At 44.0% G+C, this 20234-nt stretch overlaps 1 protein-coding gene across 3 annotated transcripts in view; it reads left to right on the top strand.

The window, feature by feature from the left end:
• Nucleotides 1–20234, top strand: part of PDE7B (phosphodiesterase 7B) — a 296173-nt gene that overhangs the window by 247062 nt on the left and 28877 nt on the right. For all 3 annotated transcript variants that reach the window (XM_074990509.1, XM_074990510.1, XM_074990507.1), the window contains 5 exons: nt 7078–7229; nt 11047–11110; nt 15509–15604; nt 18559–18659; nt 19678–19809. In XM_074990509.1, coding sequence (XP_074846610.1) covers nt 7078–7229; nt 11047–11110; nt 15509–15604; nt 18559–18659; nt 19678–19809 — 545 coding nt within the window. The remainder of the gene's footprint in view (nt 1–7077; nt 7230–11046; nt 11111–15508; nt 15605–18558; nt 18660–19677; nt 19810–20234) is intronic.

Raw genomic sequence — 20234 nt, 5'->3', positions numbered from 1 at the left:
TGCCCCAGTTCCCCACAGGCATAACACCTATGCCCTGTGTGGGGCACCCACCTTTTCTTTGGGCTGCTGGGCCTGGCCCTCTGGCCCTCCCTACCTTCGTGCCCAAGTTTCCTCATACCCTCAAGCTGTTCCCCTACCCCTTCTTCTCTGCCTGTGTCTGTTCTGGGGCTTCAGAAACATGGGCACTGGGAACGAGGCTGGGCTCCTTGCTCCACCACACCCTTTCCCCAGGGGGCTGAAACAGTTCCCTGGCCATCAAGCATCTCTCTGTGAGGGCCACCAGCTCATTGAAGGTAGCAGGGTCATTCTGCTCAACTCGCTCCCGTAGGTCGGGTGGCAGTCCTCTGATATATCTGTCCAGGATGACTACCTCAACTACCTCCTCCACACTGTGGACCTCTGACCGCAACCACTTCTGGGCCACGTGGATTAGGTCAAACAATTGGGTTCGGGGAGAGGTTGCCCTCCCGGTATCTCCACTCATGGAACCTTTGGGCCCTCGCTGCTGTTGTGAGGCCCACTCTTGCTAGGATTTCTGCCTTCAGCTGAGGGGTAGTCAGAAGCCGCTTCTTCTGCCATGTCGAAATATGCCTTCTGGGCCTCCCCACTCAAAAATGGGCTTAAAATACTGGCCCACTGGGCCTGGGGCCAGGCCTCCCATACAGTGGTTCTCTCAAAGGCCAACAGATAGGCCTCCACATCATCATCCCCAGTTGTCTTCTGTAGGTAACAGCTAGCACATATTGACGGGGTCCTATCCCGATTTGGCATCTGGAGAGCCAGGCCCTTCACCTGCTCCACAACCTCCTTCAGGGTAGCACAGTCCTGGGCAGCCTGACTCACCAGCAGCCAGTTCATCTCCTGCTGGACCCAGGTAGCCTCCTGCTGGGCAGCTGTGGCCTGCAGGAGTGCCTTTATCATGACCTCCATGGGTACTTCTTTAAGAGGGGCCCAGATAGTTGGCTTTAGGGTCACTGTGAAACCTCACAGAAGTTAGATCTCACCTCTGACAGCACATGTGACAAAGTCAGTGCTATTCCTGGGCCTCTGGCCTCTATTCAGTCCACTGGGCCCACTGAGGGGCCCAGTTGTCCTGGCTGGGGCATGAGGTGGTCTAGGAGAACCCAGCCCCCACCCACTCCTGCTAGGTTCTGGCCCAGGGACCCTATGTGGGCTGCCAGTGGGAGGATCCGACTCCTTTAGCCCTTGGCATAGCATCTCTCCTTCCTAGGCCACTTCCCCAGATGATTCCCCCTGGTACCTTCTCCAGGCTGCAGCAGTCACAGGTCCTTACTCTTAACCTGTTGAAGCTCCCCACTTTCCCTCTGTGGTCTCTGGTGTTCATGTTGCTCCCTCCCACTACTCTGCTTGCTTGCTCTCCCACACTGTGAAGGGTTTTTAAAGGCCTCTTATTAACCCACTCATGGTGTCAGCTGGCCCCAGTTAGGCGGAGCCATCTCCCACCCAGCTGCCTATGATTGTCCTGCGGGCCCTTCTGCTTGTTTGGGCTCCCTTTGAGGGGCCCTTCACCCTGGCCCTGCCACAAAGGTTAAACCAAGAGAGCGTGGGTCTTCTGGTGGCCGGCAGCCAAGTAAGCCAATGGGAAGAGAGAGGAGGAGTTTTTTAATTGAAGCCGTTGCCTGCTGAGGACTATTTCTTTTGTGTGGCCAAAGGGGAAAGAGACAGAGATGCTTAAGCCTGAGTAGGCTTAAGAAATTCAGTAAATATCCAGGCTGCAAGGAGATCTGGACACACAGATATGTAAGTAGAAAGGAAACATTTAGTCAGATGCAATCAGATTATTTTATATTTTAGGTTTGGTGCTATACTTCTTTGGCTGGTTGATGTACCCCCTTTGCCCCCCCCCATACATTATAACTTTGAAACTGAACCCCAGGGAAGTAATTCCCTGTGCTTTAACTTACATTTCTTTTATTTGTTCTGTAACACCTAGCAAACAAGTGTCCTTTATCACATAAATCTTTTGTTAACAAGATCACCTTTTTAAGGCAATGGTTTGATTCCTGTGTCCTAGAAAAGGGTCTGTGTATATGCACGCCTGAGACTGAAAGGCCAGCTGTCAGACTGCAGCTTAATTTCTTCCTCTCTGTTCTCAGGCTCTCTCCCAAGTGTCTCTTCCTGGGTTTTAAAGAGGGGTTTTCTCACTTGGCTGGTGGCAGCTACCTCCCAGGGTCAGGGAATCTGTGACCTAGGGAAACTTTTAAGCAGAAGTTTATAGAGAGTAGGTATTTGTAAGGTCTCTTGCAGGCCTCCACCTTCTACACTCAGCATGTCAGAGTAGGGATCAGCCTTTCCAGGCATACTAAGGTATTCAAACTGCCCACTGTATTCCCTTGAAACGCCTACTGAAAGCCATCAATGTTCTATACATACCATAATATCGCCCACAAATGACAAAGAATGTGAATACACTCATCCTGGGTATTAAGAAAGCATTCATGACTCACAGTGCTTCAGTCTGGTGTGTTTTGTTTAGTATAATTATCTGTGTTGTACACACAGCCTCAGTTTCTATTACTGCTAATCCAAGGGATAATGTACTCCCTCAAATCAAACCCACTACTGCTGGGATGCTGCTTCACTCACACTCCATAGCTATTTCTCTGTACTGGAATTCCACTACTGACAAGTCATAAAGTTGATTTTTGAAGCAAATTGAAAGGAAGGAAGGTGACAATTTTACAATCACTTGCAGGCCGTGTAATGGTCAAATGGAGATCCAATTAAAAAGAGTTTTGCTACTGCTAGCTCGAATGGACAAACCAGAATATTTCTTTGCCTATCAAATTTAAACGTGTGAGCTGAGGTTGCGATCTAGGCAAACAAGGGACTAGGAAAGTTGGAGATGGAAAAAAGAAACTGATGATGGTTTAAGCCTAAATTAAATCCTGGAATTAAACCTAAAAGATTTTCATATCCAGGAAATGACCTGGACTCCAGCAACTTGTCAACAATGATGATATAAAATATAAAAGAAAGAAATGCACAAGCAGTCTTCGGGCTTCTCCCATACTCTCTTCTCTACCAGTAACTGGAGTGGCTCTCAGTAGATGTTCCCCCAGTAGATAGTATTTAAAAAAAAAAAAAAAAAGGCAAGAAAAGTGAAATGACTCTAAGTTTTAAAAGAGCTATAGAATTTGGGCAAATATGGGTAAATCCAGTCAGAAGCTTTAGCCATCATGCTGCTCCAACAATATCATTAGTTTTTGCTCTTTTGATAACAAGACTCCTAGTTGCTCTTAAGTTACAGCTGCTTTGCAGGTGTGCAGTTTTAAAGGTCCTTGGGCTATCTGGAACAATTCTCTATACAGTGGAATAGTATGATTTGGGAATTCAATAACTCACACTCAATGCCCTCCACAAAACAGATGCATTATTATAATCTTTGTTTGCTCATTGTGTGCTGTCAGTAGCCCTGAAGTTTCATAGAATCATAGAATCCTAGGGCTGGAAGGGACCTAAGGAGGTTACACCTAGTCCAGCTTTCTGCCTAAAGCAGGATCAACCCTAATGAAATCATCCCAACCAGGACTTTGTCAAGCCAGAACTTAAAAACCTCTAGGGATAGAGATTCCACCACCTCTCAAGGTAATTCATTCCAATATTTGTCCACCCTCCTGGTAAAATAGTTTTTCCTAATATTCAGCCTCTCTCTCTGTAACTTCAGACCATTGTTCCTTGTTCTGCCACCTGTCACCACTAAGAACAGCCTCTCTCGATCCTCTTTAGAGCCTCCCCCCCCCCCGCCCCCCCGTTCAGGAAGTTGAAGGCTGCTGCAAATCATCCTTCATTCTTCTGTTCTACAAACTAAATAAGCCCAAGTCCCTCAGCCTCTCCTTGTAGGTCAAGTGCTCCAGCCCCCTAATCATTTTCATTGTCCTTCTCTGAACCCTCTCCGATACATCCACATCCTTTCTATGCTGGGGTGCCCAGAACTGGATGCAACACTCCAGATGAGGCCTCACCCATGCCGAATACAGAAGAATAATAACTTCTCTAGATCTGCTGGAAATGCTCCTTCTAATGCACCCCAGCATGCCATTAGCCTTCTTGGCTACAAGGGCACACTGTTGACTCATATTCAGCTTCTCATCCCCTGTAAGCCCTGGGTCCTCTTCTGCTGCATGTCTACTTAGCCGGTCAGTCCCCATCGTGTAACAATGCTTGGGATTCTTCTGTCCCAAGTGCAGGACTCTGCACTTGTCCTTACTGAACCTCATCAGATTTCTTTTGGCCCAATCCTCCAGTTTATGTAGGTCACTCTGGACCCTATCCCTGCCCTCCAACTTATCTACTTCTCCACCTAGCTTAGTGTCATCTGCAAATTTGCTGAGGATGCAGTCCATCCCCTCCTCCAGGTCATTAATAAAAAAGTTGAACAATACTGGTCCTAGAACCGATCCTTGGGGCACTCCACTTGAAACCGACCGCCAGCCAGACATTGAGCCATTGATCACTACCCGTTGGGCCCGACAATCTAGCCAGCTTCCAATCCATCTTACAGTCCATGTAGCCAATACATACCTCCTTAACTTATGAGCAAGAATGTTGTGGGAGATTGTACGAAAAGCTTTGCTAAAGTCAATGTATATCACATCCACTGACTTCCCCATGTCTACAGAGCTAGTTACCTCATCATAGAAGCTAATCAGATTGGTCAGGCATGACTTGCACTTGGTGACTCCAAGTTCACTACTCTGAATCACTTTTCCCTCTTCTAAGTGCTTCAAAATGCATTCTTTGAGGCTCCCCTGTATGATTTTTTTTCCAGGGACTGAGGTAAAGCTGACTGGTCTATAGTTCACTGAGTTGTCCTTTTTTAAAGATGGGCATTTCACTTTCCTTTTTCCAGTCATCTATAACCTCTCCTGATCTCCACGAGTTTTCAAAGATAATGGCCAAAGGCTTTGCGATGACAGTTCCTTCAGTACCCTTGGATTTAATCTGGTAGCTATTGGATCACATGAGGAAGAAATTCTACCCAGAAAATACCATCATAAATTTTACAACTTTCCTGGCTTTTAAGCCAATACAAATAGATAAAATGTGTTCCTTTGCAACACCAATGCCGACTTACAAGATGCTGAAATTAGTATCAAAAGACCACTCTAAAAAGTGCCAGAAAAATGTTTTAGATATATCTTGTAATGTTCATGAGCATGGGAAAGTTCAAATTTACATGTGACCATCAAACTAATGCTCTACACAAATAGCAAAAATGGCAAGAAATGCCCTCACCATGCTGGTGTTCACTAAAATCTTCTCCCCATAACAAATTTGGTAATGTACAGTGCAAATGCTCATCACAAATAATGATGAGCTTGCCCCAAAGGAACTCTTTTCAGAAAATCCCTTATAAACACCATCTTTAAAAAATCATGCTTACCCCCTCCTACTATACAATTTTTTTCTTTTCTCCCTTCAACTTACAGTGGTTACAGAGGGAAACATTGAATCCATGTATACATGAAGTACTATTAAATGCACAAATTAAACAACTTTAATTTCTCTAATACTAAACTAAGGTGTTCCTTCTAACAATAATAGTGTAAAATAAATGTCAAACTAAGTTCTCTTCTTCATGAGAGCAATTCCATTGTTCTTGTCAAAATTCATCCATGTATGAAATTTTAGGGAAGAGAAATTATTCTGGTACTCAGTAAAGAGAGCATATGGCTACTGTACATACACTCCATTTTATCTGTTCCCTGGCATGAGTTCAAAATTTTTAATGCTTAATTTAACCTACTAGTATCACTGCCCAGGGATTGGTTATGGGGAAACACCAAACCATATGAGAAGGTAGGCAGACAATTTTACCTTTTTCTGCAAAAAAGGGGCATACACTAGATTTTGTGCCTTAATAAGCCCCTTAGGTGGGCTTTGGGTCACTAATGAAGTTTTGTTTCTTTTGGTAATTTATCATGATGGTGCTCTCTAACAGATCATATTGCAAAGGCTGTACACAAAAAAAATCACTGCCACAGCCTGGAAACTCATTAAGAAGTAGCACTGACCTTTTGTAAGTGCCAGGTTCCAGGGCACATAGAGAAGCGCATTCAATCTCGTTACAGACTATGAGAACTGAATTCTACTGATAAGCAACAGATACTCCAGGGCCTTACTATGGGGATGACATGGAGGCTAATGGCTCTGGTTCCCTTGATATACACACTCATTCACTACCCACATGGGAAAGAGAAGAATTTTATGCTTTGAAAACCCCATGGAATATCGCATAAAATCTGAGGAAGATGTTATCAAAGAGGATAGTGTTGTTGTAGCCAGGTTGGTTCAAGGATATGAAGGAAACAGGGTGGGTGAGTTAATATCTTTTATTAAGACCAATTTCTGTTGCAGAAAAAGACAAACTCTTGAGCTCCACAGCGCTCTGTTTTAGCTCAAAAGCTTGTCTCTTTCAGCAACAGCAACTGGTCAGATAAAAGATATTATCTCACCGCCGGGTCTCTCTCATTGAAGAGATCGGTATTAAGCTGATCCACGATTAGATCCCTAATTGGATGCACGAGATTTCGCAGCAAATGTGGTCATATGGGGTGGAGTGGAGGAGAATGTCAACCAGATGGAGAATTCAGAAACTTATCTAGAGCTTTTCATTTCTGAGCTCAATACATACTGACTACAGTTCTGTTAAGAAAGAGATGAAGTAGGCCAGAGTTTCTGATTTCCACATTTCCAAATTCAGAAAGCAAAGTATTATGTTTTCACTGTAATTCAAAGGGCTTCAAAAGCATGAGCTATCAACAAAAGCTAAGTGTTTCTTCATCACCTGTCATTAACTTTGCAGCATTGAAAAAGTTGGTCAGTCATACACCTGCATGTCATTACTTCAAAAGCTCAAGTATAACTTGGGCACGGACACTCCTAAGAGAGTGAAACAACAAAGAGTGCGCCTGTAAGAGCACTGTGGTTTTGTGCGAGTGTGAGCGAAGACTTTACTAGATTAAGAAATTTTCAATGTTTACTTTTTAAACAATGGAGGAAGATGTCCTTGAGCTCCAGCATGATGATTTTTGTGCTGATTACTTTTCACAGATACAACACACTCAGGGGAAATTGGCACCAGGAAAAAAGTGAAAAGACTGTTAAGCTTTCAGAGATATTTCCATGCATCCAGGCTATTGCGTGGAACTGTACCACAGGCCTCTCTGTACTTACTGGATGAAGACTACGTTGGACAAGCAAGGGTAAGAGGCACCTCCAAATCTCCAGTGCTTGGAACTATCGTGCTGAAGAATATCAGCAAATGAAAAATAAATGGGTGGGTGAACTGGCTAAAATTACCCAATTAAATTTCACCCCCCCCCAACAAATATACGATACTTTCCTGGGGGTTTTATGCTCATAGCATTAAGGAATGAGTGTCAGACTGACGAAGAAATGCCTAGCCCTTGTGCCAAAGTTTCAGACTCAGCCAGCCCAAATTGCACTCTGGCAATATTAAGCCCTGAACATACATTTGTATGCCTGAAGGATCCCAATGTGAGTAACAAATGTAAACTGATATTAAACTTTACATGGTATTTATTTCATCCACCACGGAAATGCAGCCACCTGTGAAGAAATTATTTAACAGGCTATGGTAACACTACACAACAGTGTCAGCTAGAAAGTGAAACATGCTAAATGGAACTACACCGAAACTCGTAGTAAGCAAAAATAAAATTACCTGATTCTTCAACCCTTACTCACACTGAGTAGCACTTACTCTATGACTAGTCTTGCTGATGTCAGTTTACACACATGAATAAGCACTACCCAGAGCAAGGTCACAAATTAGGTCCGCCACTTGGGAATCTGTGCTGTGTTGGGCGCTGGGGGAATAGCATGGCATTATACAATTCCCCTTATTAGGGTTATGACTACACTACGAGGTAAATTCAAATTTATTAAAATTTACTTCGTAATGCAGGGTTTATAAATTTGACTATCCTCAGCTCCCCACAGGCTCCCCAAAAAGTCGACATTGCTGCCACACTCAATCACCAAATATCGACTGCTGCAGACGTGCATTGTGGAAACCTATCCTACAGTTCCCTCAGCCCCGTAGCATTCTGGGTATTTTCACTGGTACAGCATGGGAAAAAATGCACTGCAAGTGGTTGTGGGTATGTGATGTTATCTTCCCACATTACATTGCCCTCATTCCCCTCCTGTAGAAAGCAAATGGCCATTTTCCCAACAGGAAGGAAGGAAAAGTAGGGCATCAACAATGATCACCAAATTAACTGAAATCTCTTGCTTCTACAACTGAATTGCTTGTTACATCTGTAGCTGTAACTGAATTATCAAAGATTTTACAAAAAGCAGCAGGTGTCTGAGTCTTCTCAACTGGCCCTCCAGCCACTGTCCTTCCTCCCTTGATTATATATGATCCCTGAAAATAATACAGGAACAATGCAAAGCTTGAAGAAAGGGTAAAGGTTTTGAGACAAGAGATTTTGTGAGGCAGGGTTTTTGGCTTCCCAGTCCATTACACAGCTTTTGTGCCCTGGAATCACCCAGCAGTCTGTATCTTCTCAACTGGCCCTCCACCCACTCTGCCCTGTCTTAAGGGAACCAAAGCCTGAAGAAAAAGGATAGAAAAGGTTAGGAAAAAGATTTTTGGCTTCCCACTTCACTACACAGAATTGTCCAACATGAGTGATGGGGCTCGCCAAATTTCAACAAGCAGTGGTGCTCAGGTGGGGAGGCCAGCACAAATTGACTGTCAGGGTGCTGGACCCCCTCATCCTATGAGAGTGGTGGGTGGATCGGAGGATGATGGGCCAGTTGACGTGGTCCCCAAAAATCTTTTTGTGCAGAGAGGGTGTGGGGACCATGGCTGCAGAGCCAATTGAAATGGTCTGCACAACAGCTGCAAGCTCCCAAAAATATTTTTCGGTGAGAGGATGTGGCTGCAGAGCCGGTTGAAATTGTCCCCTGGGCGGCAGCAAGTCCCTGAAAATCTTAGCCACCGAGAGAGAGACTTCCCTCTAAAGGCAGGAAGCCCTGCAACTCTTAGCTGCCTGGGAAGACTTCTCCCGGACAACAGCCAGCACCCAAAAGTCTTTCCCACCTTTGGAGCCCTCACTGTGCACAATCCAGGACATGGGGCTGACTGGTAGCATGGTCTACACTGAACAGAAGGCACATCCTTTTGTTGGGTCAGGGACTAGCCACGTGACGTGGTTGGGCGCAGGAAAGACCCCAACTGCGTGGCACCTGTGAGGGAGGGAGTGGGGGGCCCCTGCACAAATATAAACTGCAGAAAAAAGTTTCTCAGCCTCTCTCCCATGTGTGACCTTCCCAACAGCCTAGCTGCTATGTGGTGTGGTGGGACACTGGCTAGCACCAGTGGAGAAAAAAAACACAAGTGTTCAGCTTGCAGCGGTAGAGACGGAACCACAGACTCCATGTTGGGGCTATTTTGAATGGGAAGATGTGCTCACAATGCTGATAGCAAAGAAAGAAGTTTCTCAGCCTTCATAAAAGCATGACCCCACAGCCATGGGCTTTCTGGAGATGGAAGTGGCCAGAGCAGAGCCCTGTGGGGCATTGTGGGATACGTACAGGACACCTATGGAGGCTAATGAATTTGATTTTAAGATGTGGAGCTTCCACACTGGCCTTCATTTGGACTTTTACATTCAAACTTGATGTTACACCCAGCCAGTTTCGACAATGTCATGATATCGATATTGGTGCTCCCTAAATTGAGCTAATGGCATTTATAGTGAAGACAGTCACATTGTAATATTGAGCTTACTGCCATAAATTCAAATTTATCTCATTGTGTAGAGGTTGCCTAAGTCATACAGCTGCTCCAGGTTCCGAATCCTGAATGCACCTAGTCCCGTGATTCTCAAACTGAGGGTCAGAACCCCAAGTGGTTTGTGATCCTATTTTAATGGAGACCCCAGAGATGGTATTAGACTTCTTGGGATCTGGAGCCAAAGCTGAAGCCCAAGCCCCATTGCCTGGGGGGTAAAACCTGAGACCTACCACCTAGAACCAAAGCCCAGCAGCTTCAGCCTAGTTAGTGGACTCCAGTTACAGTATCCCCAACTGTGGCTGAAGCCTTTGGACTTCAGCTTTGCTTTGTGGTGCCAGGGCTCAGGCAGGCTCAGTCTTCCCTCCCCTCCCCTGAGAGAGCATAATAGTTTGTTGTCAGAAGCCATGCAATGAAATTTGAGTACACCTGATCAGCATGGCCAAGAGGGGCCAAGGTGGGATGGGGGCCTGGCTCTCTGCCCTCAGAAGGGGTGGGCCCATGGGTAGGAGGCATGGAGCTTGGAAAGACAGCCCTCCCTCTCCATGCTATCTCTGAGCTGCCCCCAAAGTGGCACACAGCACTCCACAGCATTTCAAAGGGGCCCGGCGCTTCACCTGCTGTGGCTGCCAGAACTCCAGGCTCCTTTCAAATGCTGGGCCCAGGGCACTTATCCCCTTTTCCCACCCCTGTCAGTAGGCCTGCAGTAGTGTACTGCTGTCCATGCTGGGCGGAGCCTGCATACACTTCATACAAGCTGCCGCATGAGAGGAAAGGCTATTCCAGGGTTTTAGGAGTCACATTTTTTACAGGCACCAATACAAAATGCAAAAATTAAAGCATTCAGGAGAACTCTAATTGTACAAGCCATTTTGAAATATTCACAGCTGATTTGGGGCACTTAAGGGAAGGCTGTAAAAAGTTGTGCAGCAATGGACCATTTGACAAAGTGTTTTCTTTGATTTTTCACGTGTTCTTCCCACTTCATTTGGAAAATATTTTTACAGGGTCTCGTTTACTGTGCTCCAGGCAAATAAAAAGACAAGAGTATTTCTCAGCCAGTGGAGTGAAACTTGGTTCTTGAAGGCAGAGACATTGTGATTTTAATCCAATTTTAAGTGCATTTGTATAGTGCTCATGAGGAGAATTTTGAAGCTGCAGCAATTACTCTTATGATTATTTAATGTACAGTAATAATTATTTAAATCTCCGTCGAGGCCTGACATAACAGTTATTCTGCTTTTCATTTACAGCACATGCTATCCAAAGTGGGAATGTGGGACTTTGACATTTTCTTGTTTGACCGTTTGACAAATGGTAAGTCACAGAGTTACACCAAACAACCAACAACAATAAAAAAAAAAACCTTTTGGCCATAGGCCCTCTCTCACACATAGGCATGCCAGAAATTCATAATTATTTTGCTGGACTTTTCCTGATCAAACATTTAAATGGGAGTTGTAGGGTGTTCAGCTTCATGCAGGATCACACCATTGAACATTTTCAGAACATTCACCATTGTGTTATGTTTACATTATCCCATAGCTATACATTTGCTTTTTTGTCATGAACACCTTCCATTTAGGTATTCTAAAATGATAGTTACTTACATTTAAATGGGACCTGCCATCATGGCAAATCCACAAGTGCTTTAAAAATCTGTTGTTCATTCCATATCATTATAATGTGCGCTGGCCCTGTACCGCCCACCTACACTGAGGTCAGCCTCCGATGATCAGCTCCACTGACTTTCTCCATCAGCAATTAATTTTTATTACTATGAAATGTTTTTGTCTGAATTATGCTTGATTTATATTATTTGTCGGGGAGGATACTAAAATTCTGCTGTCATTCAATAATGCTATAATTTTGAACAAAAGTGCTGGAACTTGGGATGCGGGGGCGGAGCTTGGGGGTGGTGACTTGAAGTGATTTCCTTTATACGTAGGGCTTACAGTTTAGTTCAGTGTCACTCAGTACCCCACAATAAAAATTGCTCCAACAATCTGATTATGGATTGCTCAAAAAATGTGTGTTAATATCTATATGTGTTTCTATATGCACGAATATAGACAATGAAGTAAGAAGAGTCAGTTTAGAGTAGAGGATGGATTCAGAGCCCAGGAATCATGGCCTGTTAGATCTCAAATAGATTGGCAGCAGAGGCAAAGCTGAAATATGGAAATGTTGGAAATCACTGGTTTAGAGGATTACTTATTAGCCTTTTAATTGGCAGTAGAAATCATGAGGAAAGGTGTGTAAATGACAAGGAGAGCAAAAACATAAGACTGCTGACTTGCTGAAATTATACTGAAAATACCTCATTATCTTCCTGAGCTACCAGCTTATAGCGTGACAGCTGAAGAATCAAAGAAATGTCTTCTTGTCCTATAATCTATAATCTCTTTCCTCTTGTTCAGTATTCTTCAACCATGAATCATATACAGTGAGAAAAGACCCCCTTTAAACCTTTCCTTATGTCATTGTACTTTTATATAATTTAATTTTTGTTCAGTTTCCTGAACCCTGAAAATGGATTATTATAGAGTTACACATACTCTTCCTAAATAGCTTGTCAAGATGAATACCAATGGAGGGCTCAGGTTTGCCATTATTACCTGTTCTGAAGTCTTAACGAAGTTGTATCAGAGGCGTAGCCATGGTAGTCTGTATTCACAAAAACAACAAGAAGTCCTGTGGCACCTTGTAGATGAACAGATATTTTAGAGCATAAGCTTTCATGGGCAAAGACCCGCTTTGTCAGATGCAATGTAATGAAGGTGGTGTGAATTTATGGGGAGACTGAGTCTTTGCTAGGTTGAAACTTATTTTCTGCTGCATAAGATTGCATTGTTACTTTCAGGTCCAACTACAGCCATGTGCAGAACTGGATGCATGCATTTTCATATTTTTGCACAGTCATTTATGAAATAAAAAGTTCAACTAACTGCAAACTGCTGACTTCTCATTGATCTGTTTGGCTCCCTGTCCTGATTAGCTTTTGCCATCTTCTTACATAATTGAGATGAACCAACCCTATAATTAGGGCTTCTCATTTTATGTTCTAACTGAAAAGTACTGATAAAACACTCACCATTTTTAAAAAAATGAAACTGACATATCCCATAGTCACTGGACAAACATCCAAAATGTTTGGTTTCATCCCTTTTCCAGTGCTGTATGTTTCCACAGGCACACCGGCTTGTATCTAAAGGCTTATCTTTTAGTACATTGTGTATTAATTGGTCCATGTACACTAGCAGTTCCAAACAGACGGCAGTATTTTCAGTCTGTGGACACTTCAGGGTCACACTGAAGTGGTTACTAGAACTATCTGAGAGGAAGCCATGTTAGTCTGTAGTTTCAAGAACAACAAGAAGTCTTGTGGCGCCTAAAAGACTAATAGATATTTTGGATCATAAACTTTCGTGGGCAAAGACCCGCTTCGTCAGATGCATGAGTGCGGGGGGTGGTTTCAGAGGGGTATTTAAAGAATGAGGTCCCAGAACAAGGGAGGCCCAGAGCTGACAGGGTCTATTCAGCAAGGTGGAAATGGCCCATTATCAATAGTAGGTATTGAAAGAGGAAAAAACAAGTCAGATCAGACAGGGGGATATGACTCATTAGACTCTGACAATGGCTTGTATCCCCCTGTCTGATCTGACTTACTTTTTCCTCTTTTGATACCTACTATTGATAATGGGTCATTTCCACCTTGCTGAATGGACCCTGTCAGCTCTGGCCTTCCCTTCTTCTGGGACCCCATCCTTTAAATACCCCCCTGAAACCACCCCCCCGCACTCATGCATCTGATGAAGGAGGTCTTTGCCCACGAAAGCTTATGCTCCAAAATATCTGTTACTCTATAAGGTGCCACAAGACTTCTTGCTGTTCTAGAACTATTTGTAACCTTCTATTTGCTGATGACTGTGTGTTGTTGGCTTATTCAGGCTACGTCTACATTAGCCCAAAACTTCGAAATGGCCACGCAAATGGCCATTTCGAAGTTTACTAATAAAGCGCTGAAATACATATTCAGCACCTCATTAGAATGCCGGCAGATGCAGCACTTCGAAATTGACGCAGCTCACCACCACGCGGCTCGTCCAGATAGGGGTCCTTTTTGAAAGGACACCAGCAACTTCGAAATCCCCTTATTCCTAACAGCAGATAAAACTTCTAACACGGAGGTTCTTAAGCTGTGTGGTGTGATGGGCCTGGAAGCAATGCTTATGAACAAACAGTTCACTGAACTGTTTGTTCATGTTATGAGGATGGATGATACACAGGTACCAAAGATGGTCTTCTATGGCCAGCTTGCTCATAGAGACCACTCTATTGGTGGTCAGTATAAGGGCTATAAAGACATGTTAAAGTTCAATGTGAAGTCATGCGGCATATCTCCCAATGATCTGGAAAATCTAGTTCATGACAGGGTGTCCTGGCAGCAAACCACTGTACAGGCTCTTAATTGCTTTGAGAGTCAGTGTATACAGGCAGTAGAGGGAAAGCATAGGATCAGAAAAGAATGTACAATGCCTATAGTTGGTGTTTTTTTTATGTGACATCCATAATCAGCACTGCCGATCAAGAACTGGCTTAGTCGCTCACCAGTGGCATCATAGAAGATGAGATCCATCGATTGATGGCTCAGTCCAAGAAGTGTGCTTTATGTAGTGCTGATGGAAACAATACTGCGTGTATATAAAAATAGAGAGCCCCAAAAATCCTGATTATTGGATGTTTACAGTACAAGTTTTATTATCTGGCATCCTTGGGGAACTGGAGATGCCAGATAATAAAATGTGGAGGTTATTCAAGCTGGGGCTGGATGCCACTCTGTTATTCCCCTTCCCCCACGCTGGTCCCAGCTGGGCAGACAGCCTGCTCTGCTGGCCTGGCTGGGTAACAGGTCTTGCTGCAGCCGTGGCAGCCAGCCCCAGCCATGTAACCAGCCCCCCGGCATGTGGATAATCGAATGTGGTGGTTATCTGGCTGCCTGCTAATCAAGCTCTTACTGTACATAGAACTCAAAAGTTGCTAAAAATAAATGCTGAAAAATAAAATTAGCAAACCCTGAGAAACAGAAGCTCTAAATATCGTTCACTGGGGACACTGTGCTAAGTTCAAGTAATAAAAATATCAATTCCAGCTTATGCATAGACTTCTGAAGTGGGCTGTGTTTGTGACATTCACAGCTATGCTCATTGAAAGGTTTCCTTCCTCTCCTGGCAGGTCTCTTCTGGACATTGCTTTGTGAATTCAGTACCAGTACAATGCAAAAATAGAAAATGATTTCCAGTGCAATACAAATGACACACACAAAAAAAAATCTCAAAGCTGAATTCCATTGCCATTTTCCATACAAAACAAAGTTCTGATCCTGCAAATACTTTATGATGAAGAACTTTACTCCCATGCACTAAGTTACATATGTGTATAAATTAGGGTTGCCAACCCAGTAAAATTGTCCTGGACTTGTCTCCGAGAATTAGGGCTTAATCTTTAATTAAAGATTATTTCATGTGGTAAAACCTCCAGGAATATTCCAACCACAATTGATGGCCCTACATAAGTGTTGGCAGGATCAGCTCCCAAGAGACTGAGTCAATTCAGATCATGAGAAAATAAACAAGATCTTGCTTGTGCACTATTGTCACTGCTTTATTTATCAGCTGTCCAACTAAGTTAACGAGTTTTCTTACGCCCTTCCAGGAAACAGCCTGGTAACATTGCTGTGCCACCTCTTCAATGTGCATGGGCTTATTCATCATTTCCAGTTAGACATGGTTACATTACATAGATTTTTAGGTAAGTCCTTTCTTTAACACTGTCATCAGGCATCTTACAGGTAAAATATACATTCTTAAAAATGTTAGTAATTGAACATTTCTGTAAAGTACGCTAGCCTACTTTACAAGCGGTAAAGACTCAGACCTATTGAAATCAGCGGTGAGACTTCAGTGGGCTTTGGATTGGTCTCTAAACCAGTCTTTAAACAGACTGCATAAAGTTGAAGTGATGATTTTTTTTGAAAACATCAAATACCCCTTATACTGAGCTACACACTGACGGGGGAGGCCCACGCAGACCAGCCAAAACACACACACACACTCTCTCTCTCTCTCTCTCTCTCTCTCTCTGTAGGATCAATCCAAATGCATTTCAGCAGAAATGAAACGGTGGTGCTGTGTTGTTTTGATAATGTTTTATAGAGCAGCTACAGCTTATTTACAAAATATAACAAATTATATCAAGCTGTCTTCACTGGAGAGCACTGGTGAAAACTATGGCTGCTCTCATCACTGCCAACAGAAATATGAGCCTCCATGTTATTGGGGTACTGAAGAAAAAAAGAAAGACAAAGACAAATAAGTCTATGCATTGCATCCTGTCAAAGGGAGAATTCAAAGGCAGTGCCCTGCCAGTGAGAAAGTACAGCTGCCATTCCTGGGATGTGCAAACCCTGCAACAGACAGCAGGGTACCCCAAACAGCAAAGTAATTCAACCTATTTTAGTTATCATGGCTGACAGTACAGGGTAAGAAACAGCCTCTCGGATCGCTCAGTTTGAAATTATGCCAGGGTTGAGAAATCATCCTCAACAGTTCAGATGATGTATACATCTCATATATAAATATGTAGTGCTAGCTGCTAAAAAAAAGTACTGAAATAGTATATACGCACCAGAAAAAGTCTCCTGGACCTGGTACAAAAGATCAAAATCAAGAATTATCAAAAAGTCTTGTGGCAGAAAGAATTACCACTGAGTGTAAGGAGGGATAGCTCAGTGGCTTGAGCATTAGCCTGCTTAAACCCAGGGTTGTGAGCTCAATCCTTGATGGGGGCAGATAGATGCCAGGGAGGGTGCTTGGTCCTGCTAAGGAGGCAGGGGACTGGACTAGATGATCTCCTGAGGTCCCTTCCAGTTCTAGGAGATGTGTCTCTCCAGTTATATCCATCTCTTTTGTGCCACGTGCTCATACACAATTCTTAGCCTCACATGAGGGGTCTCTGTCCAATCCATACAATGTGCATTCAGACATTCTGACAATTGATAGTTAAGAAGGTCTCATGCTAGAGTTTTCTTGTCTCCCTTCGTACATGTTGGAGACCCCACGTTGCCAGGAAATCCATTCAATAGCAATGAGTCAATACCGCTGCGATTTTGCTTTTGCCCCCTCCCTCTGCTTAATAGGGACGTTGTCCTCAGAGGGGAGGGTGATGTGGGCAGTGTTATGCTCAGTGCCCTTTTTTGTTTAAAAAGAGGAGCTGGTACTCAGGCAGCTCCCCGTTTGCCTTCTCCCAGCCAGTCCCATGGGATACCAGCAAGTACCTGCACACAAATAGCACTGGTTGTAATCCAACCTTTGCATATTGTGGCAGGGTGGGGCCAGGAGAGAAAAAGGCAGGAGTAAAAACAGGGGAGAGATGGAGCTGACAGTCAAACTGGAAGCGGCTGATGAGTAAGCTGCTCAGAATCAGTTAGGGCCCAGCTGACCCCACTCAGGGCTACCTTTATAAGCCCTTCTCCAGCACACGCAAGGGCAGGGGGGTTAAGGGGAGTTTTGAAGGTGAGGGAGGAGTGGGAAGGAGACTTGGAGGTGCACTAGGGACCGTGAAAGAGGAGAGGTGCCTCAGCGTCCTGTGGGGTGGGACTGGATTGTCCTAGTCCAGGAGTGGGGGGTATGAAGCTCAGCTAGAAACTGTGAGGAACTGGTCAGCCAGAGGAGCCAAACAAAGGAGGGGACTTGCTGCCATGGCTACCCGTAGCAGAAGAAGGTACTAAGGGGAATCATCTGGGGAAGTGGCCCAGGGAGAAGAGGTGCAGGGGCAAGGGCAGAGGGAGTCAGCCAGCCCTCATTGGTATCAGCCATCCAGGGTCCCTGGGCCAGAACCCAGAATGAGTGGGTGGGGACCAGGTTCCCCCCTGCCCCCGGACTGCTCCTGACCCAAGCAAGGGTAATGGGGTTCATATGGTGGGGCGAGTGAACTGAACAGAGGACCTGGGGCCCAGGAATGAGACTGACCCTGCCACAATAGACAATGCTAATGTCATTTTTGTCAGTGGATTGCCCAGCACTGAAATGTGCTACCACATGGCACAATTACATTTCAGGAGCAGATATCAACGACTTCTCAGTATGGGGAACTGAGAGAAGGCTGTAAACAAGAGTGTGTCCTCTTCAGGGTGAGAAGCTAGCTATTCCAGCACTAGAAACAATAGGGATTGGATTTAAAATGCAAAGATAGAGAACTGCAAATATTCCAGGAATGTCTAATGTATTACCCCAATACTACATTTCTGAGCTCTGCCTACAAGAAGCAAACACAACTTTGGTCAAGTAATAAGAGCCCCCTCACCTTCCCACCCTTAATGTGAAATAGGTATTGCCTTAATGATATTAGTCACATGTGACAGCAGCCTAAAATAATTACATGACAGGATGTATGATTTTGTTTCCCTTGCTCACACCCTTATTTTACTTTTAAATGATGAGAGCCTTCACTAAGACAAGAACAGCTTGATTTATGAACTTATTTAACCCAGAAACCCCTAGGGTTTCATGAATCTGCTCAAGTGATTTTTTTTCTTCTCTTCCCCCCCACCCCTCCCAAGGTCTCTTACTAAGTGTGCCAAGCTGTAGACATTTGAAGAAAAGCTGCAGGCCGTTGAGCATAACCCCAGATCTTGTTTTAACCCCCATTTTCAAGAATGGGCATGGTGTTGAGGCATATAACCTTTTCCTTGCTTTGTTTTCTAGTTATGGTTCAAGAAGATTATCACAACCATAACCCATACCACAATGCTGTCCACGCTGCTGATGTAACTCAAGCTATGCACTGCTATCTAAAGGAGCCCAAGGTAATAACAAATAAAAACAACAGGACTTGATGCTGGCAGAGCTCTTCAAATAAAAGTTTCAAATCATGGTAGATAAAATACTTGTTCTGCAGAGGGGGAAAACAGTTGAGCCACTTCAACTTGCCATGACTCCAGCTTACACAGCCACTCACTCAGTAGCAAAATCAGAAACAGTCCAGTGGCCTGATTCTGATCTCACTTGAAATTAGTGTAAACAAAAGGCAATTCTGTTAGTCAATGGAGTGTTACCCAGTATTACCTAGGGAAAAGGGAGGGTCCAGGCTATATGTTTCACGAGTCACAGTCCTCTACACTAATGACAATACCATGCTGCGTCTAAAAGCATAGGATAGCTGACATTTGGAGCCTGCAGGGCACATTATTCGTTTCTCATTGCAGGGCACTTTATTCAAATCAGAACTTGTTTATCGTATTAGTAATACGTAACAGGCACCCAGCAGCAGAAAAGACTAGGGGGCTTGTTCCAAATCATAAGAAGATTGATCTTCCACTCTGCTTCGAAATGATATGAAAAATATTTCAGAAAGGATTCTGGCCAACACTTTCAAATGTGGGTGTCTGATGTCAGCTAAAGCAGTTCTAGTATTTAGATGGCTGAACCTGGATTGAGATGCCTAACATTAAGCAGCCAACTTTGAAAATGTTGGCCTTTGTACAATGATACACTGCTAATAGAGCACTGAACTAGTAATGTAATGTACCACCAATGTTTTATAGAAGCTACTCCGTTATTTTTAGCCTGTTGATTCCTCATACTAACACAAAAACTATCTTCATAACAAGTCAGCATATAGCCTGATAGTTTTCACAGATACATATGTGCGATGACCTCAGATATGTCATACCCACACTTGGTAGTGCATAAATCATTAACCCAGATGATAGCATTGTGAATTGAACTATTGAATGAAACAATTACATACTGTAATGGTTGCTTTCATATTCTTGCTCAAAGATTGATTTGTGTTGATACTGTGGTCAATTTTTTATGGTCCAGCTTGCCAGTTTCCTCACCCCCCTGGACATTATGCTTGGACTTCTAGCTGCTGCAGCTCACGATGTTGACCACCCAGGGGTCAACCAGCCATTTTTGATCAAAACCAACCACCACCTTGCCAGCTTATACCAGGTAAGACTGTGCTTGCAGGGCTGGGATAAGGGTGGGGGTTGAGGCTCTGGTTTTGAATCTACCTGAGTCACAGTTGTAAGTTTAGCAATTTCGGCATAGAGCCTTGGTATACGTTTGTTTGCATCACAAAACTACCACTGCCCCGAGCAACAGAGTACAAATAGCAATGTCTGTTCAGCATAGTATTAGTTCTGAAAAGGCAGCAAGTCTGGGAGGGTTTTGGGAGAAGATGGGCTGAAGTAGTATTCTGTAGATTTGTGGCTTACAATCAATAGTCTTCTGAAAATCCTTCCCAACCCCATGTGTGGGTATCAGACTGTGAGCATGTGATTAAGAACCAGTCAGCCAGATATGGACAAGAGAGAGAGAATGCTCATTGCCAACTCAGACCTCTGGGCCTCCCCTTCCAATGTCCCATCTCCAGC

This window comes from Carettochelys insculpta, chromosome 3, assembly GCF_033958435.1.
Source record: "Carettochelys insculpta isolate YL-2023 chromosome 3, ASM3395843v1, whole genome shotgun sequence".
Classification (NCBI taxonomy): domain Eukaryota; kingdom Metazoa; phylum Chordata; order Testudines; family Carettochelyidae; genus Carettochelys; species Carettochelys insculpta.
This window is presented reverse-complemented; position numbering and strand designations above follow the sequence as displayed.